The sequence below is a fragment of the Lacerta agilis genome, chromosome 8 (assembly GCF_009819535.1).
Source record: "Lacerta agilis isolate rLacAgi1 chromosome 8, rLacAgi1.pri, whole genome shotgun sequence".
NCBI lineage: Eukaryota > Metazoa > Chordata > Lepidosauria > Squamata > Lacertidae > Lacerta > Lacerta agilis.
Window position 1 is genome coordinate 53335549 of NC_046319.1, and position 25238 is coordinate 53360786.

The 25238-nt window shown below is 45.8% G+C and overlaps 1 protein-coding gene across 2 annotated transcripts in view; it reads left to right on the plus strand.

Moving 5' to 3' along the window:
* The window catches only part of GRIK3 (glutamate ionotropic receptor kainate type subunit 3), a 197290-nt gene that overhangs the window by 130822 nt on the left and 41230 nt on the right, over positions 1–25238 (plus strand). For both annotated transcript variants that reach the window (XM_033157504.1, XM_033157505.1), the window contains exons 3-7: positions 764–1021; positions 3422–3603; positions 13055–13108; positions 18387–18560; positions 19194–19337. In XM_033157504.1, the coding sequence (XP_033013395.1) occupies positions 764–1021; positions 3422–3603; positions 13055–13108; positions 18387–18560; positions 19194–19337 (812 nt within the window). The remainder of the gene's footprint in view (positions 1–763; positions 1022–3421; positions 3604–13054; positions 13109–18386; positions 18561–19193; positions 19338–25238) is intronic.

Consider the following 25238-nt stretch of genomic DNA (forward strand, 5'->3'; position numbering starts at 1 on the left):
GGACATGGGGCTTGCATAAACCCTGCTGCTGCTCCTCTACATGCTTTTAACCATTGTGTTTCCAGACAAAAGCCTGAAATGGGTCATGCAGGGTGGAAGTCCCACATACTACATGGGCTGCTAAATCCAGCACCAGTCGAATGACTCAGTTTTGTTTTGTCTTGTCAGTGAAATTCTCTGTCTAACAAGAGATGAAATATATTCTGTTGGCTTCCTTCCCCCCACCAGCCATAAGCAAGCATCTTTTCCCAGGTGAAAGGATGATTAAACAAAATACTCTCCTAACCTGCTAAATGAAGGGCTTTGTCTGGCCTTGAGGATGAGCCCTCCATAAAAACAGGCTAGGTGGGAGGGTTGTGCATGCTGTTCCCCCCAAAATTATCCTAGAGCACACATTTTGGTGTGACTGATTAAATATGATCAGGGCCGCTTCACACATTATAATACAATACATTACAAGTGAGATGTGTGCCTTTCTGTGGCTCACCCCATTAGCATGTGGGAAGGAGGCATGGCCTTTGACATAAGCATTCATGGTCTGTGGTGGTATGAATAATAAGATCCTTAGGTGAGCTAAGTTGCTGGCTCAGTGAATTAGGGAGGCAATCTCCTGACACTGCATTGCATGCTGAAAGCCCAGCAAGCTCTTCTAGTCATGCAAATTGGCCTTTGACTCGGGCCAGAGTCTTTCTTGATCCTCCTCTGGTTAATTCTTCTTTTCTGCCTGGGTGTGACTGACGGACTTAATCCCTTTCCATTCCAGCCTGTGACCAGCTGGCGCTTGGTGTTGTAGCAATATTCGGGCCTTCCCAGGGTTCCTGCACCAACGCCGTCCAGTCCATTTGCAACGCACTGGAGGTCCCCCACATCCAGCTGCGATGGAAGCATCACCCTTTGGATAACAAAGACACTTTCTATGTCAACCTTTACCCGGACTATGCCTCTCTCAGCCATGCTATCTTGGACCTTGTACAGTATCTGAAATGGAGGTCAGCCACTGTGGTGTATGACGACAGTACAGGTAAGCGGGGTTAGTGGGAGCCCATTGGATTGGCTCTGATGGGGACAAAAGGCCCTTGTTATGTTGCAGGAGCCTCTGGACCACACAGTGGCCTTCAAGAAACATGGGAGTTATCATACGTTGGGAGGCATCGACATGAAAATAGAACATTGACCCAGTTATTCATCTTCAGACATTTTCTAAGTCACTTCAGAGTGGCCAGAATGTTATTTTATTTCTCTCACCTTGCTCACCATTGCTAACCAATCAGATAGCAAACCATATAAAAACAAAGAACCACCTAATTGAACCCATTCACAACCATCAAAGCATAAAAATAAAATTCCAAAGCAGGAATCAAAAAGGGAAAGAAAAAAAAATCTTCCACCAAAAACTTCCCTCATAAAGCCAAGTTTTCACAAACTGTTGTAGGCTGCAGGATATACAGGTAAAGCAGCCTTCCCCAGCCTGGTGCCCTCCAGATCTGTTGAACTACAGCTCCCATCGGCTCCAGCCAGCATGGCCACGCTACAGTCCAAAGCATCTTGAGAGGACACCATGTTTGGGAAGAGGCTGATACAGAATCTCACCAAAGGATGTGCAGTCTAGCCTGTGAAGTCTTGACAATCACAAATTAGTTGTTTGGCTCTTGATAGGACTATCTGGGGTTTTGTCCCGTCCCGTCCCCCCATGCAATCTATCATTCTCTGGTAAAAAAAAAAAAAAATGTCCGACACCCCACACTCTTCCTGCTGCCTGTCTCTCTTGGGAAAATGGCTTATCATATGCCATCTTTCCAAATGTGTATATGAAGAAGCCCTAATTGAAGCCAGGCTGCTAGTCTTTCTAGCCCCTTTTTGGGCTGCCTGACGGTCACTTTCCAAAGTCTCAGGCAACATACTTTTGCATTCCCAGGAGCTGAAATCTTTTAGATGGATGTGCTTGGATTGAACTAGATACCTCAACTGGGCTGGAACCTGTGGTTATTGCAGCTTGTTTTATTGGCTGTTTAAGCATACTTTCTTGGCTCTTTTTTGTGGCATCTAATGGCTTCAGCTTTTGCCTTGCCAATTTCCTCTTTTTATAGTCTTTATTGTTGCAATCCACCTTGGATGGGCATTATCTGGAAAGGCGGCCCAGAAATATACTAAAATAAATTAATAAATTATGTGTGCAAAGCATCGAGTGTTACCCTCAGTGAATACCTGCTCAATGAACACAACACAAATATCTCTGGGAAGAGTATAATCAGGGCACCCTTACAACTCAGAATGGCTGCCTCCTGGGTTATATGCTGCTCGTTCACACTCACAAGGGCATCCTCCCTTCCTTGTGTTAGAGACACAAGCACACAGCTCTGAATACATATGTGTTTCAATCCAGTCTCCCCATCCAGAGTGACGCGTTGCGTCAGTTGGAAAGTATTTTATTGGTTTGTCTTGTTTTTTTTTTTTAAGGCAGTGAGTTTCTGGCTCCTGCAATATCATAATTGCGAGCAGCAGGCCAATGCTTTTCCATAATGGAATTAATTACCCCTAAGAAGTCAATTTGTTAAAAGTTTCAATTCCACTTGACCTTGAGAAGGTGGCTGACCGTGGCTCTGTGCACAGAGAGGTTTTCCACCATGAGATGTGTGGTGCTGATGCCGAATCCAGAGGATGCTGCTATGAGCTTGAGATGTTTCAAGGTTACCTAAAGGGATTTTAAACTCCAAAGAGATAATTCAAATGGCTGAGTTGCTGAAGCCACTAGGAAGAGTATGTATGCCAGCAATGGGAAAACACCAAAAAGCAGGCCTTCATGTCAGGGGAGACTCCACAGGTGGGGTGGCATACAAGTTTGCTTACCACCTGGACCCCTTGGTTACTTCTGTATAAACACCTCACATTTCAGGGGAAAGTGGCCTCAGCTTATGACCTTTTGGGGGGGGGGTGATCTGAGCACTTGCGTATTTGTGGCACCCCCTTTTCAGCTGTTTCCCACATGCCCTTTAAAACCCTACTTTGAGGAGTGGAGGTTGAACCACAATTGAGCTAGAGCCCCATCCAATTTTCCCTACAAGTAGACTAGCAGAGGGAGCTACTGATTCAGCCACTGCCACAAAGTGGTCTTACCTCTGTTGTCTTGGCAAGGGGCTGGAGTGGGCAGGAGAAGATTTGGGGCCTTCTCTTGACTGATCTGTAAAATACTGTTAAGGTGTGGGGAGACAAGGAAAAAGATCCCCTCACAAGTGGGCTTCTTGTTAAAAGTAGCACCGCAATGGGGAGAAGTTCCTCTCCTTTGGAGCTTCTACAGGTCCTTCACCATCACCCAAGATGGTGCAGCCACTAGCTTTGCTTTCTGGAAATGGGTCGCTTCCTGGGCTTGAAAGCTGTCTTCAACTGTGTCTGGTGTTTTGTGGTTGTCCATGCTCTCTCCAAGGCCTCATCCGGCTGCAAGAGCTGATCATGGCCCCGTCGAGATACAACATCCGCTTGAAAATCCGACAGCTGCCCCTCGACACAGATGACACGCGCCCCTTGCTCAAGGAAATGAAGCGGGGCCGGGAGTTCCGGATCATCTTTGATTGCACCCACACCATGGCTGTCCACATCCTCAAGCAGGTGGGCCCATCGGGTGGGTGGGTGGGGGTGCCTCTGGGCAGGTGCTCCCAGGCTGTGATCTAAGAGCTCCATTCAGGCAGACCACCTGCAATTAAAAACCATGAAGCATCTTGCACTGTGCTACACAATTCAGTGGTCTGCTAAGACCCTCAGAAAATTTCAAGTGTTTTTTTGTTGAGGTGGGGCCAGAGTTTGGGATCTGCTGCCTTAGAGAATGCCAGTATTATGTGGTGTCCAGAGCCTGGGTAGGGCCAGGACAAGCCAGTTCACTACACGGGGCAATACAAAGAATGAGTGCAGTATAAAAGAACATGGGTGAACATGAGTGAGAAACAGTAAAAAACAAACAAACAAACAAACCCAACAACCCTAAGAAGAGCCTTGCTGGATCAGACAATCAGAACCACTATCCTGTTCTTGCAGTGGTCAACCAGATTACTTATATTCTTTCGAGCCTTAGTATCCTACTTTTCAACCAGAAGTGGCATACATACAATTAAGGGATGCAGGTGGCGCTGGGGTCTACAGTAAACCACTGAGCCTCTTGGGATTGCCGATCAGAAGGTCAACAGTTCAAATCCCCACGACAGGGTGAGCTCCCATTGTTCTGTCCCAGCTCCTGCCAACCTAGCAGTTCGAAAGCATGCCAGTGCAAGTAGATAAATAGGTACAGTTCTGGCAGGAAGGTAAATGGCATTTCCGTGCGCGCTGGTTTCCATTATGTTGTTCCGTTGCACCAGAAGGAGTTTAGTCATGCTGGCCACATGACTCGGAAAGCTGTCTGCGGACAAACACTGGCTCCCTTGGCCTGAAAAGCGAGATGAGCACTGCAACCCTTTGACTTGACTTTAACCATCCAGGGGTCCTTTACCTTTAACCTTAACTTTACGTACAATGAAAATGAGATGGTCTCTCTTTTTTGCACCAGAGCTTTCCCTGAGAAAACTTGCTCTTTAAAGCTCAATCAGAGAAATGGCTACCTGCAGAAAACCCGAATTGCTGTTTGCTCCAATTCAGCTTTAAAGAGTGCTTGGACACACAGCTTTAAAATGTGGACCTGTGCCTGGAAAGAGAGAGGCAAAAGGTAAGTGTGGATAAGGCCTCAGTTATGGGAGGCAAGGGTCCAGATTCAAAACAACCAGCCAAGTCTTTGGTTGCAAGGCTCAGCCAAGATATGCTTTAATTCAAACATCTGAATTCTGTCTGGAGGGTGGGCAAAGACCCGGGGGGGGGATTGTTTGCTCGCTGTTACTCTATTAAAATTATTAATGTACAGGGCAGAATTTTTCAGGGTCTTGCCACGCAAAAGAGAGCATAATGCTTGAGGTCGGCTGTCTCCCGAATGGCCTGGGTAGGCCTTTGGTGACCTCCCTCCTTCTGCAACTCTGCTGCTGCTGCTCCCAAATTACTGTGAGATTTTGTTTTTTTTTTTTATAAGAATTTATTGGCATTTTTCTATAACAACATATACCCACACCCACACCTACAATTAAACAAGTGCAAAACAAATATAACAAATACAAACAATGTCAAGTTTTCTTATTGCATCTTTCTGAAAAAAAAAAAAAATTCTATTTCCATATCTTGACCATTGACTTCCCCTGCCTTTTCACCTTCGATTTTATATCCTTAATCTATTTTATAACCATTTCTCCTGAAAAAAGAAAAAAAAAATTAAATTCAATTATATAATTACATTCAATTATATCTTCAACATTTTACTAAGAGTGCATCGCCATAGTGATACCTCGTCATAATTCTTCTTAATTTAATCTTATCGATTTCTTATCTTAATCTACATCTTAATCTTAATCCATAAACTTAATCCACTTAAATTCACTTTACTTATACTCCACCTCACAGATCTTCACAAATCATTCGCATCAAGTCTATCTCTTCTATCCTTAAGATTGCTGCTAATAACATAAAAACTTGAAATATCTCCTTTCATGTTCAAATAAAGAGTATAACAAAATATTGTTGACAGTGTTCACCCTCCGATTTCAATTTACCATATCAGGCTACTTTAAGTTTTATTTAATGCTTCACCCCACACCCCCTCTGTCCATTATTCTTCTCCTAGTGGCATCAGCACTGAACATCCATGTAGCTTCCCTCTCCCAACGTCCACAGATCCAGGCACAGTCCAAACCTCTCCTTGCCAGGAGTTCAGAGGTGTCCATCTCATCATCTCTCAGCTTCTTCGGTTCTTTGTAACATTCCTTTTCTTCTTGTAGATACCTTAATTCTCTGTCCCTGGCCCCGAGCTCACACCTCGGGGACTGGATATAAGAAATCTTGACGTCGCCTTGGGGCTGCCACCCCCAAAAAGCGAATTTCTTCTCCGAAGTAGCTCACTCATTTCTCTCCATCTTTCCATCCACCCTCTCAGCTCCTTGGCAAGGCTTTCTTCCAAAGTGTCAAAAGTTTTAAAAGCCTCCTCTGTGGGCAATTGGTTCCCTTTCAGACCCCCACACAAGACTTTGACTTTTCTGTAAAGCAGTTCCACCTTCAAGGCAGTGAGTCTCTGTTCATCCGTTAGTCCAGAGTTCAATACCAGTTCAAGGACGAAGCCCAGCATACTGGCAGAGGAGGAGGAAGTGGGTGTTGTATTTCTACTCCCCTCTTTGTTCGTCGCCATTTTTCTGAGCTGGAGCGCAAATACCGCAACTTTAAATGGAGATATTTTCCTCTAGTTAGCTTCCCGAAAAAAGAGTTTGCCAGTCTCATGTGTCAATTTTAAATACATTGTAACCAGTTCTGTAGCAGTAATCACTCAAATTGGTTACATTCTTCAGCTCGAAGGGAGGGAGGCAGGCTGCCTTTCTCCTTCCCCCCGGATCGTTCCAAAAGCACGATTTCTAATCAGATTCTTTACTCACGACCACCGGGTTCCTTTAGCTCTATTCTTCACAGGTAGAACTTAGACGCTCACCGCGGGCTTTGTCGCCGCATTTGCATCCCGGTTGGGGCATGTCCCCGAAGCCCGGCTCCGTTGTCCCTTCACCCCCACTCCCCCCTTACAGGGGGAGCGAGGGAAGGGTTCGGAGCCTCCGCGGGCGCTGCCGGGGAGCCCAGGGTGCGGGACGCTCTTCCCGCACCCCAACCGGAGCCCCGCTTTGCGGTAGCGGGGCTCCTAACCCCCGGGATGGACAGGGCGCTTCGGACCCGAAGCAGCCCTCGACCACCCGGCGATTGCGTCGCCGCCGGAAGTCCCAAATTACTGTGAGATTTTGGCCTGGGAGGGATCATTCTGCGAATGGGTGAGCAGAACTGACATCTCCTGCCTCCTCTGATATTCATGTGCCGGCACTCTTCCTTTATTAGGCAGCTCTATTATCGTTCATTGTGCCCGTCTGCTCCATTCATGACGGAAGGCATCTGAGGGGTGGGGAGAGGGAGCAGGGGGAGGCACAGCACAGCCTGGGAAAATCCTGTGTGGTCCTTCCAGGACACAGGCAGTTGGGGAATGTGCAGAGCTTGCCTGTGGCTCCAAACAAATTGGAAGATACTGCAAAGTGGCACTTTAATGTGTTTGCATTGATATATCCTGCAGCGCCTGCTAGTTTATGTCTTTTCAAGGCAGTGGCTCCTTCTGCCTCTTCTCTGCAGAACAGGCTGATAGTGCATGTATTATTATTATTATTTTTCATTTATAGGATAGCTAGGGTGCTCTTGAGCATGTGCAGACAGCTTGGGGAAATCCCCCAAATGTAGCATTCATTTAGAACTACGAACTATTTTACAGGAGGGAGGGAGCTACTTCCTTCAGTTTGACATTTTATTAATTTATTGCATTTATATCCCACCTTTTTTCTCCAGGGAGCTCGAGACCAGGGTTCAAATTCCCACTTCGCCCTGAAGCTCCTTGGGTGACCTTGGGCCAGTCACTGACTCTCAGCCTCACCTACCTCACAGGGTTGTTGTGTGGATTAGATGAGCAGGGGGAGAACCATATAGGATACCTTGAGCTTCTTGGAGAAAAAGGTGGGATTTAAATGCAATAAATAATAATAGTGATAGTGATAATAGCCACCAATTCAGCCAAGGTGACATTTGGAATTCCCCACCACCAGAGTTTTGGTCTTTCTGTTCCTATCCTAGTAGTTCACCTTAATTATATACTGAGGAGTAATATCAGAGGCATAAAACCCCATCTCTTACTCCTAAATCCCAATTCAGTGATGTGTGCAGATGTTACAGGACTGCACCTTCATAAAGGCTCTCTGGAGTTGGCCGTGAGTGGCCTCTTTAAAGAGAGATGCATGCTGAACAAGTCTAACCGTGCATGACCAGCTCACCCCGTGCCCAGATTAGCCTCAGTGTAGTCAGCTGACACTTCAGCGCATGTTAGAGTCATATGGCTGGTCCCTTCCCTCTGCATCACTGATTCAGAAATCAGACCTCTTGGGTCTTGCCCCCACCAGCAGTGACATCCTGATCAGACAAAGGATGGAAAGGAAAACAGAGGTATAGCAGACTCTCTGCTGTGCTCTGTGGTTTCCCTCCCTCCCTGTGTCCCCAGTTTCCTACTTCTCTGCAAACTGCTCCATTGTCCCTCCAAGCAAAATTCTGCCCTAGTAATTTCAGCAGAAGCAGCACAAAACCAGGAGGCCCTCTGGCTAGAGAGTGGCAGGACGGGAGGGGGAGGGTGCTGTCAGTCAGACTGGAAATCATAGCATCCTCGAACACCTGCTTTCAGTGACAGCAGTTAAGGGGTATGGCAAAAGAAGAGAGGACTGTGTGTGGTTGTGGAGGGACCCTTCGCCAGGCTACCACCCTGGCTCCTGCCTTTCCACTTAGCAGAAGCAATCTGGGAACTTGGCTTACAATAAACCTGCATCAGGAGAGGGTGGGGGTTGGCTGAATCAATGCCTGGAGTGCCAGCATCAATGTTGCTGCTGCCTCTTTCAGCTTCTCAGCTGGAACTCTCAGCCCAGCAAGGCTAAGCAAGAGTGTTTCCCCTCTTCTAACAATCTTCATGCCTCCCTTTATCCCCCCCCCCAATTCTTGCCATCTCCAGACTTCCCCCCCCTTCAGTCACTCTCCTCCTCTGCCCATCTCAGCTGTCAGGTTCCGGTCAACAGCCTTGTCCTTTAGCACTCATAGAATCATAAAATTGTAAAGCTGAAAAGGATATCAAGGGTCATCTAGTCCAACTCTTTGCAATGCAGGAATCACAACTAAAGCATCCCTGACAGATGGCCACCAAACCCCTGCTTAAAAACATCCTCTGGCCACCTTCCGAGGGAGTCCACTCCACTCTAAAACAGCTCTTACGACTAGAAAGGTCTTTCTGATGTTTAGTTGGAGACTTCCTTCTTATAACTTGAATCCATTGGCTCAGCTCCTGCCCTCTGAAGCAGCGGAAAGCAAGCTTTCTCCATCTTTCATGTGACAACCCTTTAGATACTTGAAGATGGCTATCCTATCACCTCTTAGTCTCCTCTTCTACAAGCTAAACATACCCAACACCCTCAACCATTCATCATAAGGCTTGGTTTCCAGACCCTTGACCGTCTTGGCCACCGTCTGCACATGTCCCAGCTTGTCAATATTCTTTTAAAATGTTGGTGCCAAGAGCTGAACATGGTATTCCAGGTGTGATCTGACCAAGATAGAATAGAGTGGTACTATTAGTTCCCTTCACTGAGACACTATGCCTCTGTTGATGCAGCCAGGAATAGCATTAGCTTCTTTTGCTGCTGCATCACACTGTTGACTTATCACAACGTCACTACTGATTCCTGTTAAGCTAGATCCTTTTCACACATACTACTGGCAATCTAGATGCCCCACATCTTATATTTGTGCAGCTGGTTCTTCCTGCATAAATGTAGAAACCTGCATTTATCCCTTTTGACATTCATTTTACTGGTTTGGGCAAAAGTCCTCCAATCTGTTAAGGTCATCTTGAATTCCAATTCTGTCTTCTGTGGCATTAGCTATCCCTCCCAGTTTGGTGCCATCTGCAAATCTGATGAGCATCCCCTCAATTCCTTCATCCAAGTCATTTAGAAAGACGTTAAACAACAATGGGCCCAGGACAGAACCATGGGACACCTCACTTCTCACTTTCCCCCCCATGATGCCGATGAAGTATTAATGAGTACTCTTTGGGTTCGGTCAGTCAACCAGCTGCAAATCCACCTAATAGTTACCTCATCCAGCCCACATTTTACCAGCTTCTCATAAAATAAGTTTATAAAATAATGTATGACATGGAGAAAGTGGATAGAGAAAAGTTCTCCTCCCTCTCTCATAATACTAGAACTCATGGACATTCCAACGAAGCTGAATGTTGGAAGATTCAGGACAGATAAAAGAAAGGACTTCTTCACACAGCACTGAGTTAAACTATGGAACTCACTCCCACAGGTCATGATGGCTGCCAAATTTGGTTGCTTTAAAAGAGGATTTGGTAAATTCATGGAGGAAAAGGATATCAGTGACTAATAGCCATGATAGATGCTGTGCACTGCCTTCATGGTTGAAGGCAGCAATGCATCTGAATACCAGTTGCTGGAAACCACAGGAAAGGTGAGTGACTTTGTGCTCAGGTCCGATTTGCAGCTTTATCAGAGGTTTTTGGTTGGCCACTGTTAGAAGAGGATACTGGACTAAATGGGCCTTTGACCTGATCCAGTAGGCTATTATCATATTACATTCTTATGGGAACTCCTCCCAAGCCTCTTGGCAACCCCCCAGCCATACTCTTCTATCCTGGCCCCCTTCCTGCACACGGCTCCCCCTGCCCCTGGTTCTGACTGGATCCAGGGTGTGCTGATCCAGGAAAATTCTGCTGTAGCTTCTTTCAGAATAAAACTGCATGACTTCACAAGCAGTCACTGAGGCTTCTTTAAAATGAAACCTTTAAAATGAAAACGAATGGTGTCAGCACCACCATCGTTAGATGATGGCTTGTCCCATCCTCTGACGCACAAATCATCAGCAGTGCCGTAGATGTGCTGCATTTGGGGTTTTTTCTGCAGCAACCTTTTCTTGCTAGCCACTGCAGTGATGGCTCTTGATTCCAACCCACCCATTAAGCTCCATCCCTTTCCTCCTTGGAAGCACTGAATCTTCTTTTGGGCGCCAGCAGCAACGTTCCTTCCCAGGCTATATAGGCATCATTTTCTGCAACCTGCCAGGCACTTTCAATTTGTACTAATTGATTTGATGTCATTGACAAATACAGGAGAACAGCTTTTGTTCCCATCCCCGCTCACCCTCTCCAACTCCCAGCCACACACTTACCTCTGCAATTTAATTTGACCATTGAAATATTTCTAATTAGAGTTTCCAAGCACTGAATGCAATCCTCCTTCTGACGACTGAGGGGTCCACTCCCGGTTGTTTATTACTTAATCAGCTGTGTGTGAGGGGGTGCATGTTAAAGGCCCACACAAAACAGAGGGAATCAAAGCTAATTCAGATCTAACAAGTTGAAAGCTCCTTTCCTTTCATCACAATTTCTATGAAGCTTGAGATTTATTGGGGGGGTGTATATATGTATATATAGACTTTGTACCTTTGCAGTCATCTTAGATCAGAAAAAAAATGTGTTGGAAAGGGAGAGTGTATAAAACAAATTCCATGAGCTGGTCTCCATAGCACATCTTTAAGTAGCTGGGCTAATTCAGGTGGGTCTATCAGGGAGCACCTCCTGGGGGATATTTATTTCAAACTGACCTTGTGCCAGAACTGTAGCCCTTAAGCAAGACCACAGCTGGCAGGACAAACCAGTATAGTCTGTAAAGGTACATTACAGGATGAACAACAAATGTTAAACAAATACTGAAGAGTTCAATTTTCATTCTTCATGTCTGCCTCAAAGATAATAGCTTGTCCAGGAAGCATTTAACAGAATAGCTGTGTTATAAATCAGGTGAGGACATCACTCCCAACAGACATGTGTGGGAATGGGGGGCTGGGTTTGGGACCCTCCTTTATTGACCTATGTGACAAACGGTAACCACGTTTCCAGAAAGCACTTAATAATTTTCCTGTGAGCTGACTCTGATCTGCTCATTGCTTCCCGTCCAAGCTATTTTCCAGATCTTTGCAAATTGAATTGCAACATTCATCTAGGGCAGACTTTGCGAATCTGGTGACCCCCCCCCCAGATGCGTTGAACTACAACTCCCATAAGCCCTGGCATCATATGGCAGTGCTGGCTGGAGTTGATGTACAAAACATCTGGAGGGTGCCAGGTTGGCAAAGGTGATTTAGGGTTTTCCATTGTTTGGCTGTCTCCATTCTGGCAGCTGCTATTGAAACATAATATTTAAAACTGGTCCTGGGAATCTTTAAATAAACCTAGCAAAGCATCTATTTTAATTGAACAGTGAATCCACAAAGTGCACTGCTGGGGCAAATGACTCATCAAGGCACTTACTCATGCCCAGAGGTGAAACACTTTCTGCTAGAAGCATTTTAAAAGGAAGTTGAAATTCTCAGGGAAGTGGAATCTAGCACCCAGGAGGACCACACTTGTTCAGAATTCTAGGATATAGGCAGGCCTGACAGAGGAGCTGACAACTAAGTTCAGCCTGAACTCGTGGACATCCAGTGAAGCTGAAGGCTGGAAGATTCAGGACATTTTCGCACAGTGCATAAAGTATAGAATTCGCTCCCACAGGAGGCCGTGATGGCCACCAGCTTGGTTGGCTTTAAAAGAGAATTAGACAAATTCATAGAGGAGAGGGCTATCAACAGCTACTAGCCACAAAGGCTGTGCTCTGCCTCCACAGCTGGAGGCAGCAATGCTTCTGAATACCAGTTGCTGGGAAAGTGCTCTTGTGCTTGAATCCTGCTTGTGGGCTTCCCTTTGGGACACCTGGTTGGCCACTGTAAGAACAGGATGCTGGGCTAGATGGGCCACTGTCCTGATCCAACAGGCTGTTCTTGTGAGTAAGTCAGTAGCCAAACCTGGGAGGTTGGATTGCCAACAAGTTGGGGTCAGCGATTTTAGTGTTCTGTTGCTGTGAGTCCCAGCATTGAATGGCCTGTGACAAAGGGGGACTCATTGGTTGCCTTGGGCCTTGAGATGTTCCATTCCCACTCACCAAAGTGTTAAAGCTTCCAGAGCCAGATTTTGGGCTGTGTGAGCAGTGCGCAAGCAACAGGGATGGGGGCATGAGACTCTGATATGGTTTTAGATTTCCCCTGCCTTCTTCCCAAAGCCTAGTCTATGCTTTCCCAGCCTCCTTCAGAAAGCCCAGTGCCTCCTTACCCTCCTTTGGTAAGGCAGCACCTTCTTACCTGCCTTTCGGAAGGTAGCATGAGGGCTGGAAGTGTGTGTGTGTGTGTGTGTGTTAAATTTTGGTCTTGCATGGGGTGCCAAAGTGCTCAAGTCAGCCACTGAAGCTGCTAAACCTATTTCCTGCAAGGCTTTGTGGGCTCATTCTTTCTGTTACAAATTCACATGCTGTCTTTGCTTTCTTCTCAGGCCATGGCAATGGGAATGATGACGGAGTACTACCACTTTATCTTCACCACACTGGTAAAGTATCTCGACCACACACCTGTCTTACTGCCCTTTATTGGTATCCACAAGGGGGGAGGGTGGTTAACTGCTCTCTGGCTCTAACTGCACCAGCTAAGTTCGAGTTAGGAAGAACCATTTCAAAAAAAGCAAAAAAACAGTAGTGTGCAGATCAAGGGAATTCATAGCACTGCTCTTTTCTGCCTTGGTCAGACCCCACCTGGAGCCCTGTGTCCAGTTCTGAGCCCCACAAAAATAAGAAGGATATTGACAACCTGGAAGGTGTGTAGAGGAGGGCAACCAAGATGATCGAAGGTCAGGAAACCAAGCCTTATGAGGAATGCAGGAGGGTGATTAGCTCTTACCACCAGAAAATTATTCCTAATGTTTGGTTAGAATCTTCTTTATCATAACTTGCGCCCATTGGTTCAGGTACTACCCCCCCCCCAGAGAAGCAGAAAACAAGCTTGCTTAATCCTTCATATGGCAGACCTTCAGATATCACCTCTCACTCATCTCTTCTCCAAGCTAAACATACCCAGCTCCCTTCCATAGGAGTGGGCAAATAACAGAAGGCTCAGTTTTGTGCTGATGTCAAATAAGCCTCACCAACTTGGGGGAAGAACATGGAGACCTCCATGCTAGGGTCTCTTCTGATAGTGAGGGTGTGTGTGTGTTTTGAGGTGTGCGGAGCAAGCCCACTGTAGAGCAGGTGGGAAATCCTGGCCTCTGCCTGCCATCTTGCTATCTCCCCTCTTCATTTCTTTAATAAACTCCTCCCCTGCTGTCATGGAACTCAAGGCCACACACCTGGAATTCCTTCCTGGGTTGCCTCCCATCCAGGTCCTGGCCAGACCCCCAGACCTGCTTAGTTTTAGCAAGAATGATGCTCCACTCATCCCCAGACCATGTCACAGAACCAGATAGCAACCCCCCCACCACCACCACCAAATCACATGCCTGGAAACATCCACATTTAATTTTTTTAAACAGTCCATCCTTCCACCAAAACGAAAAGACATTTTAATTACTGCTGCCACCGTTATCTATTTGCAACAGCTTCTTGCAACTCTCTGATAACCTCCTATTAATCAGGCCCAGCTGAGTCTTGTGAACTTTTTTCTTTAATTTGCACACAAGTACAAGCCTGGAGGTGAAGATGAAGAAGGAGTGTGTGGGAGGGGGAGAGAGCAAGAAAGAATTACAATAAATTAATAGATAAGCAATTACAATTAGTGCCACTTCCCTGAAATAACAGCTGTATCGTGGGACAGATATTTTAAGCAGCTGCTGCTCCAGGCTCTGTTCTCTTTGGAGCTGCCATTTCTGCCATAAGAGGCCCCTGGGAGGGGAGTTGGAATTAGTCTGTTGTGTTTCTCTAAAAGGTCCCCCGTGGACTATGCAAGCAATGCAGGTCGGCATTAGACAAAGGTAAGGGAGCAACTGTTCCTTCCAAACAGAAACGTTGAAACTGTAGAGCAGCCTTCACTAAGCTGGGGCCCTCCGACTGTTTTGGACTATAAGCCATCAGCCTCAGCCAGTACAGCCATAGGATACTGGGACTAATGGGAGCTGTAGTCCAAAACTTCTAGAGGGCACCAGTTTGGGGGATGCTGGTGTGTAGCTTTGCAGAGGATCATCCTGAGTCTGACTGTTTGAAGTGGTATTTTACTGCTTTAAATGTACAGCGCAGATGGAACCTGCCTCAAGCAACTGCTCATTGTTGTGACTATTTGTGTCCCATAGTCACAGACCCAAAAAAATAAATAAAAATGCAATCCTTTGGGGATGTGCAAGAGGTACTCTCGACAGCAGAGTATCATGAAATGGTGATTAATTTATTAATAGCTGTTAGGATGGAAGAAGCACCAGGTGAAATCGTGAGCACAGAAGGAAATAAAAAAAATAGGAAATAAAAGAACTGGAATATGTTGTTTGTGAACTTTTGAAATGTGCAGTTTTTAATCAAAATATTTATGTGACCCTGTTAAGATTTTTGATTCATGCTTTGTGGAATGAGAAAATGGATAGTGATCCAACAGAAGGCAATACAAAAATGTAAGCAACAGCCAACGACTAGCCACAAAATGTAAACAGCTTTGGATATAGACCTGCCTGGAAGCCCCAAAGTTTCAGCCTCTGCATTTTCCTTCTGATGGTGCACATGTGTATGTGTGCCTTAAAGAAATGCAGCAGCTGGTATCAGCATTGGCTGTGATTAGAGATGGCTCAGCATTTTCAATCATACTCCATTTACATTCAGAAAAAGCTCACCAGCTTTCCTGGAGCTCTTTCCTAACTGATCATGTGTGGTGATGGCGCTGGGTCCACGTGTACCATCAAGTTGCTTCCAGGGAATTGTGGTTTGGGGCCACATGTATAGTTGATCGTGCAGTGAGTGTGGATGGTTCAGCACCCTGCCCTAGACACGCACACCCAGTTTGCTTATTCATGCGGCAGAGCCTTGTTTTATAAATCACATGCCATTTAACCAGCTCATGTAGTTCCACAGCAATCAATACAGGCTAGCTTTAAGTGCCTGGTCCATTGACTGCTGGCTGAGCATATGCAGAATCTCATTTAACATTCCAAGCCAGATGAGAACTTTTGAGGGGAATGGCACTCAAGTTGCAATACAGCTGATTGTGACAAGTTCCAGACAAATTCATATTTGAAAGCCAATGTGGGGTGGTGGTTAGAATATCAGATTGGGCCCAGGAGACTAGGGTTTGGATCCCCACATTGCCACGAAGCTGGGCTGGGCACTGCCTCTCTGTCTAAACTACCTCACGTGGTACCTCATGTGGAAATTAAATGAGGACGGTTGAAATGAGGAGTGAAACCAATCAGGGGGAAGTCAAAGAGAAAAAGAATAGTGGAGCTGATTTAATTTAAGAGTTTCCAAGTTGTTTCTTCGACCGAGTGGCAAAAGTTCTGGTCTGAGCCCAGTGGTGGGGGCAGGGTCTGAGTTAGCCACCAACAAGTGAAGACTATCGCCCCCACCTGTGATTCCTGATCACTGCATTTGGGAAATGTCGGGTGGAATGATTAAATGAGGAGGGAAAGAACCTTAGAGGAAAGGGTGTTCTATTAAGCAAGCAAGCAAGCCAAACCAGGTTAATTCTAACCTCAGCACCATCAGTACCTATGGCTTTTGTTGAAGGTGGGAAATTGTGTGTGTGTGTGTGTGTGTGTGTGTGTGTGTGTGTGTGAGTGATTCTTTGCTAATTCCCTGGGCTCTGCCTTAGATTGGCTCACACGCCAAGCATTCACTAGCATGAGATACAGGTTTAAAAGAACTTCTCTTTACACATGTTTCTAATGCTGTTGTGTCCTCTCAGCCAAATGCTAACTGGGATGCTGCTGAGTGCCATATCCTTTCCCTTCCATTGGGGTCAGCTGTTCCTGCTCCTTCCTGCGTAGCAGAGCAACCGCCTCACTCACCTCTCTTTCAAGCCCCATTTAGATGAGTTTGTGGTAGGTTTAAACTACAGACCTCCTGAAGTGCAGACCTCACTTTGACGGCGGGAATTAATATTCCAGCTCTGTTCTGCAAAGCCCTGGGAAGTATTAAGGAAGTGCACTGGAGTGGGACTTGCAAATGCCCCCTGTGCACACTGACTGCCAAGAGGCAGGCCTGGGCTCCCTGCCAGCACTTTGCCTGAATGGTTCCCATTCCACCTCTCCTCCACTTATTGCCCTCTCACTTGCAGACAGTGGAGGTGGGTCATAAAGTCAAGAAACATCTTGATGGTGATCTTCCAATTCTGGGCACTCTAGCTGTTGGTACTGACAGCAAAGGTTACCAATTAAACAGGGCCGGCCCACCCATGAGGCAAGGTGTGGTGACCACCTCAGGCAGCAGGATCCACAGGGGCAGCAGATCCCAGTTTTGGTCTTTCTTCCCTCCTTGTTCCTGATGTATATCTTTCCTCACCCCTTCTTCCCTAGTGGGGAGAGTGTGCCATTTTGGGGCCCTCTAGTGTCAAAATGTATTTGGGCCGGCCCTGCAGTTAAATAAAAATAAATAAAGAAAAGTCTTTTGAGGACATGAAAGAAACTCTTCCTAACATTGTAATGTGTGTTGGTCTCAAACTGGAAGATGGCCAAGAGCACATCTTCCGACCACAAGAGGCTCCTGTCAGGCAGAAATTGAGGATTCTGGGTCAGGGGACCAGGCCTTTTAGTAGAGGTCTGAGATGGTTAGGAGAAAAAAGAAAGACCACATAAATCCATCCAGTTTAATGCATGCAAGATGACAAGCTCTGGGTTGTACATGTGGAAGTGGGAGGTGGGTGAAAATTTGGTGATCCAGTCAATGCTCGCACTTCTCCTCCCAGATCCTGGCCAATGCAGTGATGCTAACTGGGCTCCCACAAACAAGGTTCAGATTTCTTCATCAGCTATCCAGTGGGACATAGAGTAAGGAATAACCAGTAAAGCCCACAGCCTGAGAACTGGAACTGGAACAAATCATTCAGTCTGTTACTATACAATGGTTAATGATATTCCTAAATGATAATATCTGGTGGAGATGTGGTGTTCTGCATGGTGTTGTACATGCAATGAATGGTAAATTTGCAGTGGGCAAATAACTCCTGTGTCCCACTGCACATGTGGATCCTACCTACTCTTAGGGGAGTGGGCAGTCTAAAAGACCAGAGATGGCACAAATCTGAAACAGTCAGCCATTTTCCTGTGGGCTTTGTGTTTCTCTCGTGAATAGACTAGACTGCCATATTAGACTGAAGCATCATCATTGCCAAGGTTTATTTTGGCTGCTTGTGGTTTTGAGAAAATTTAATTGTATGCTTACTCTGCCTCTCCCCCCACTTGAAAAATTACAAGATGTTGAAAATATTAGCAATACTAGTATTCCAGAATGATGGGTTTTGATGCTTGGAAGTGGCAACTAAAACAAGATTTAATGTCATACTTTCCAAATTATTTCTTTCCCCCCATTTCAAACATTTTCAGTATTCTCTTATTGGAATTAATGCATAATTAATCAGCACCATAATTAACTGATGCAAGACAGGGAAATGCCTCCCAGCTGGAAACACCATTGAATCTTTTCCTAAAGTAACATTGGAGGACCAGCTTCAGGGGGAATTTGCTCAGGCAGAGCAGCTGTTGAATTTCAAGGGGAGCCAAGTTTCAATAAGAGTGGTGAAGTGTCTCAGAGGACTTGGCCCACCTTTGAAGACTGTCCCTCCCTCCCAAAAAAAGAGCTAAATGAAGTCAAGGGGGAAGTAGAAAAAGCACTGAAATTAAGTCTCCCTCTTTCTTTTTAAAGGATCTTTATGCATTGGATCTAGAGCAATATCGCTACTCTGGAGTGAACCTGACTGGCTTCCGCATCTTGAACGTGGAGAATCCTCATGTCTCTGCCATCATTGACAAATGGTCTATGGAGAGGTTGCAGGCAGCCCCCAAGCCCGAGCCAGGGTTGATCACAGGGGTGATGATGGTACGATGGCCCATTTAAACTACTCCTGTCTTTTAGTGTGTGTGCGCAAACCTGTGTTGATGAGGGCAAGGGGCAAGGGAGTTTGCATGTCAAACTGTTGCAAGCTCTGTTTTTGTCTGGTTCTGTTTTGGACAACGTGTTGGGAAGACAAGGCAGTTGTTTCTCTGTGGGGGGCAGTTAATGCAATCACCTGTGAATCATCAGCAGAACTACACCTTACACATGAATGCATGTCACAAAATCTTGACAGCAACTTCTATAGAATAGGTATTTTGGGAGGAGGCAATTTGGAGTGAAGAAACTGCCATGGGATACAGTGTTTCATCCTTCCCCTGCTCACTGCCTTCCCTTTGCTGCTGCTACTCCTGCCTCTGTAGGATTCCAGATGCATGATCTTGACAGAAGGCCATTTAATGATGTCCATGTAAACTGGACCAGAGACTACCAAGATGAAAGTAGCAGCATGCTGCAGATGGCTCAGATGACCTAAGGAGGCTGGAACCAAAGACTATCTTGGCCAAAATGGATTTCCTGTAGTGGGGGTGGCATCATCATCATCATCACTTGGGAGGTGAAAGGCTTCCTTGCTACTAGAGCTGTTATCAAAGCAAATCCTGTTCCCCTTCATTTTAGACAGATGCTGCCCTGTTGTACGATGCCGTCCACATTGTCTCCGTTTGCTACCAACGGGCTCCACAGATGACTGTCAACTCCCTCCAGTGCCATCGGCATAAAGCCTGGCGGTTTGGTGGACGCTTCATGAATTTCATCAAAGAGGTAACAAGTACAATGCATCCTGATGGAACTGCTTTTGCATCTTTTGTGAAGGGACGTGTGCTCAGTACTGCAGGATTACTGTCTACAGTCCTGAAAGTCTTGCATTTGCATCCTGGGCAGTCTTCATTGTTGCTGTCTATGGTCCTGATCTCACTCTAGCAGAAAGCCAGCTTGGGTGATTCTGAGCCTGCATTTTTGCTTGGGCCATTGTCTCTTTCTGGAGGCAAAGATTGCTCTGAATTAGGCAGGTGGTGGAGATGAACCTAAGCCCAGTAACAAGTCATAATTAGCTCCAGGTGCACGTACTTAGCTTGCAGAACAGCCTAAATTCAATCTCAGCCATCCCCAGATAGAGTGGGTTGAGGGTGTGGACACACACCCTGACATCCTGGAATGCCACTTCCAGTTTGAATAGACAGTGTAATTAGTCTAGACAATACTGTGCTCGATGGGTCTGACTCTGAATGCATTTGTGCCAGTGTCGCTTCTAATCCCATCTGGCACCTTTATTTTGACAGACAGCTGCCCATATTCTTCAGGAGAACACAGGACTAAGCATACATGTGTAAAATACCAGTCCTCTAGGCTAGATCACAACCAAAGGAACATGAGTTAACTTAGGGACAGAGGTGAAACAAGAGTAGAACATGCTTCAGTCTCTGCAACCCCCAGCCATGGCTGGTGCTGAGTCCCCAATTTCTCTATCTCTCTACCTACCTATATAAATGTACAGATTAGGGCTGTTTGTTTCCCCCTCCAGCCTCTAGACACACCACATTCTTCTCTTTCAAAACTTTGACAATGCCATAGATGGTTTCACTGAAGATCTCTCTGCCAAATCCTTTTAATAGACATGTAGGAAGCTGCCTTATCCTGAGTCAGAGCCTTGATACAACTAGCTCAGTATTGTCTACACTGACTGGCAGCTGCTCTCCAGAGCATAAGACAATAGCCTTTCCTAGTCCTACCTGGAGACACCTGGGACCTTCTGCATGAAAGGCAGATGCTCTGCTACTGAGCTCTGTCTCTAAGAATGATGGCCTATTGTCACATGAACTTACAAAATTTATCTGTACTGAAACAGATTCTTGGTTTATCTTACCCATAATGCTCTACTCCGACTGGCAGCAGCAGGTCTCCAGAGTCTCTGGGAGACTCCTTTCCCACTCCTTCCACTGAGATGTTTTCCAAGGGAGTTTCTGGGGATTGAACTCAGGACCTTTGGCATGCAGCACAGGGGTACTTCCGCCAAACTATCAGCCATCCCTCCACCCCCGGTATTTTTCTCCGTCAAATAGGAACACCATCTGCTGCCTTTTCTTCCCACCTTTCTCTCTTGTTGAGGAGTGTTTACTTGGTGCATCTGTCAACCACTTAGTGAACAGCTCAAAAACTCTCGTGGGGAAATTGGCAGCAGGCACGCCTCTGTTTTGGCAGAGCCACAGACTTGAGTGAGCTGAATGTCAGGGGAATGAAGTGGGGACTTCATTTTTCTCTGTGTTTTGGGTAATTACCATCTCCCTCGCCTGCAGCCTAAACAGCTTTCCTGACTGCATTTGGCATGCAGGGAGCATCGCTTGGATCCAAGAGGCAGAGAAGCCAACTGAGTCTCCCCATTGCAAGAGGCCAAAGCAGGGATGTTTGAACTCCCCAGCACACACTTTGGGGAGATGTTCTCTTGGAAAATAAACCATGCAAAGATTTATTTATTTATTTATTTATTTATTTATTTATTTATTTATGGTAGACTGCCACTCCTTTAAAAATGTGTACTCCTGGAAGAAATAATCGAAAGGCATTACATCCAATCACCAGTTTTGAGTGGTTTTGTGCAGAGTTCTCAGAGTTGGCAACCTGGCTGCCTGGCTATGGTCTCTGGTATGATTCAAGCAGACAGCCCCCATCACTGGTTGTCAACAGAGACGGGAACAATGGGAGGGCCTTGTTGACTTACTTGGAGCCTGTCAAACTGTGGAAACAAATTATGCAGTTGCAATGGAGACCCTGTACTGTGGGATAGCCTCTCCATTACCCTCCAACATCATCATCTCAAGGGGGCCTGAAAGTGCCCAATCCACTGAACATATGCCTGGGTCATGCCTCTAGTTTCCAGGGCAGAGAAGTGATTTACAGGTTGCGTTTATATGCACAGGTGCACTTTTGCAAGTTCATCCTGTACAAACTGGCATTCCCCTAGGTGGCATAAATGGCATGGGGCTGAGTGGGAATGCTCCTAGATGTGCTACGAAAAGCTGGTGGCCGCATCTGAAGAGGTGGCAATTAGAGCAACTGATATTAACCTGCAGCTCTAGCTAAGAGTGGGTGAGACTGGGCAGGTCATCAACCTCCTAAATCACCAAGGAACCTGAGGAGCTTCCATCTCACTGAGGAAGAGGCTGGTGCCTCATTCAAGTAATGCTCAGCAAAGACCTTCTGGAGAGCAGCCAAGCACCACTGAATGAGGGGAGGTCAGCTGACCTCTGGTCCCAACTCTCAGTTCCACTTCACCTGTCACCCTCTCTCTCTCAAGGTGCATCGCTCTGAGTGATCTCCTGTGACTGGAAAGGAGAGATTCATAGCTCAAGTGTGAGCAATTACCATGAGAACAACAGAGACACAGAGAAGCTCTGGAGTGCTATTCAGGTTGCCAAGGAAGAGGTTGAGGGGTGACCTTGCTATTGTGCATGTGGAAATTAGAGGCACTCCATGGCGGTGTTTCTTTTGAGCCTTGCAGACAAAGACACAAGAAGAACAGAAGCCCAGGAGTTAATCTGTGTAAACATGTTGGCCTCGAATTAAACATAGTCTCCTTTCTTCCTAATAGTGCAACCGACCACGGCAGACTGCTGCTCTGCTTGCCCTTTTCTCTCACTTCACTCAAGTTTTAAGGAATATCTACACCAGTGGTTCCCAAACTTTTTCAGGCCACAGCCCCCTTGGTTCCATAAACTCATCCCCAGAGCCCCCTACCCTATAAAAAGCATTATTCAGAATAGCAGATTGCATAGCTCTCTAAGGAATATAGTAACACAGTAAAATTCAAAACAGTAACAAGTAATTGCACATGTATTCAAAGCCTAATTAAAACTATTTAGTTTAATTAATTCAACAAAACTGGTGAACTTGATCCAGTGATGCCAGCTTTTCAAAGTCTGGTAGTAATTTAGCAAGAGTTTTATATACCACATTTAGTTAACTACTTCACTGTTCAGTAAACTTTTAATGCTCTCGATGGGATTACACTCCCTCTGAAGGAGCAGGTACTTAGCTAGCGGGTATTTCTGCATCATTTGCTGTCGCTTCAGGGTCAGGTGGCCTCAGTGACATGAATTGCCTTCCATCAGCTTTGACTGGTGGCCCAGCTGCACCCCTAACTGGAGAGGAATAACCTAACTTTTGTTATCTATGCTCTGGTAACCTCTAGTTTAGTTTACTGCAACGTGTTATATGTAGGACTGCCTCTGAAGATGGTTTGGATACTTCAGCTAGTGCAGAATTTAGAAGCCAGATTGCTCACCAGGGCAAGACGATTTGAGTATATTACAGTGATTCTGGTCCAATTGCACGGTTTCTGGGCCCAATTCAAAATGCTGGTTTTGACCCATAAAGCTCAGGACCACAATATCTCAAAGACCGCCTCTCTCCATATGGACCAATATATACCCTGAGATCACCATCTGAGGCTCTTCTTTGTGTGCCTCCTCCATGAGAGGTCTGGAGTGGGGGGCACCATTAGAATGGCCTTTTCTGTGGTGGATCCCCATTTGTGAAATGCTCTTCCCAGAAAGGCTTGCCTGGCCCCTTCATTATACACTTTTATGTGCCAGGCAAAAACATTAAATAGGCCTTTGGCTGATTAACATTCTATGGCCTTTTAAATGTGTTTGTGGGAGGGAGGTTATTGGATTGGTTTTGTGTATTTTGTGTTCTCCTTTTGTATTTTTATGTTCTGGACCACCCTGTGCTCTTCAGATGAAGGGTGGTATGCAAATTTAATTAATATTGGTGTGTTGTTGTTTTTTTCAAAAGGAAAAACAATGCCTTCCCTCACCCCCTGCATCCACAATTGAAATAGAAATGGACATTGGGGCAATTCAGATAAGCTAGTAAGGGGGAAATTCACAGGCTAGTCATTGGAAGCCGCCCAGAGTGGCTGGGGAAATCCGGCCAGATGGGCGGGGTACAAATAATAAATATTATTATTATTATTATTATTATTATTGCTAAGCCATCAGCAACAGGAAGCCATAAAATGAGCAGAACTTGCAAAGGGCCTGAGCGCTCTTCTATTCTCCCTCTTCCCTGAAAGCACAATTCCTTACGGATCAGTTTGGTCCTTTGGCTCCTTGAACTAGACAAACACAACAAGGGCTATCAGTGGCTACTAACCATGATGGTTATGCTCTGCCTTTACGGCTGGAGGCAGCAATGCTTCTAAATACCAGTTGCTGAAAACCACAACTGGAGGAGTGATGGCTCTTGTGCTCGGGTCTGGCTTGCAGGTTTTCCCCCAGGCAACTGTTCAGCCACTGCGCAAACAGGAGGCTGGACTAGATGGGCCATTGGCCTCATCCAACAGGCTGTTTTTATGTTCTTAGCAAGTGAGGAAGTGACAATGCTGACAATGTGCTTCTGTCTTCAGTTCCTTAGATTCACCTTCCTCTTTCCTCTGAGCTCTGTTTTATGCCCAGGGCTGTTGCTTCCCTGTGTTTTCAACCAGTTGCACATTTGCAAAATCTGCTGCCAGAAGCAGAGACCATAAAGAGGCAACATTTGTCCTTTGGGAGGCCCCAAACAGAAGGCATTTCTCTGCTAAAGAAGCTGACAATTCCCACTGCAGAGGTAGCAACTTGCGCTGCTTTTGCCAATGTGCGCCAGACCTTCCAAAACTTCTGTCACAAGCAGGAAAGTGCCTAGACTTTTTATGGCCATTCTGTCCCTGCCTCCATATCTACCCCTGCTTTGCAAACTGTTCTTCTGAATTTATTCTGATCCACTAAGCCTCCATTGAGCTTTTCGTTTGCTGGATCAAAACAAGCCCTTTGAAGAATAGCTCGATCATATGCTCAGATTCTCAAGCCTTTATTGGCATGTGGATTGACCGTATGCAGGGTTTGCAACTTAATCAGGAAATCTTGGGAGACCTTAGCCTGGAAGTCTCTTAGTGTCTCAGGTTTAGCAAAGTTTATAGTTCCCTTACTAGCAAGCTAAGCTGGGGGAACCTAGGCTTGTGTTTGCAATACGTAGAATTGTAACTCCATTCTGCTCAGTTATAAACACCAAATAGTATTATTTAGTCTTGGTGATGGTAATAATTAGAATCATAAAACTGTAGAGTTGGAAGGGACCCCAATGGTCATCTAGTCCAAGCCCCTGTGATGCAGAAATCCCAGCTAAAGAATCCCTGACAGATGGCCACCCAACCTCTGTTTAAAAACCTCAAAGGAAGGCGACTCCACCATGTTCTGAGGTAGTCTATTCCACTGTTGAACAGCTCTTACCACCAGACAGTTCTTCCAAATATTGAATTGAAATCTCATTTCTTGTCATTTGAATCTGTTGGTTCAGGTCCTACCCTTTGGAGCAGCAGAAAACAAGCTTGCTCCATCTTCCCTGTGACAGCCCACCAGATATTTGAAGATGGCTACCATATCATCTCTCAGTCTCCACTTCACCAGGCTAAAAGGTTATATATGATAGCCAACTTCAAATATTATAGGATCGTCATCTTCAAATACTTAGGGACAGGTTCGGGGACACACACACACACACACACACACAAATATTGACATATGCCTCCTTTTTCTTAACAGTACCTTTATTTTCATTATGTATGAAATCATAACGTGGGATGTGGGGCAGCATGCTCACTGGGGTAATTTCGAGCTTGGTTTCCTCAGG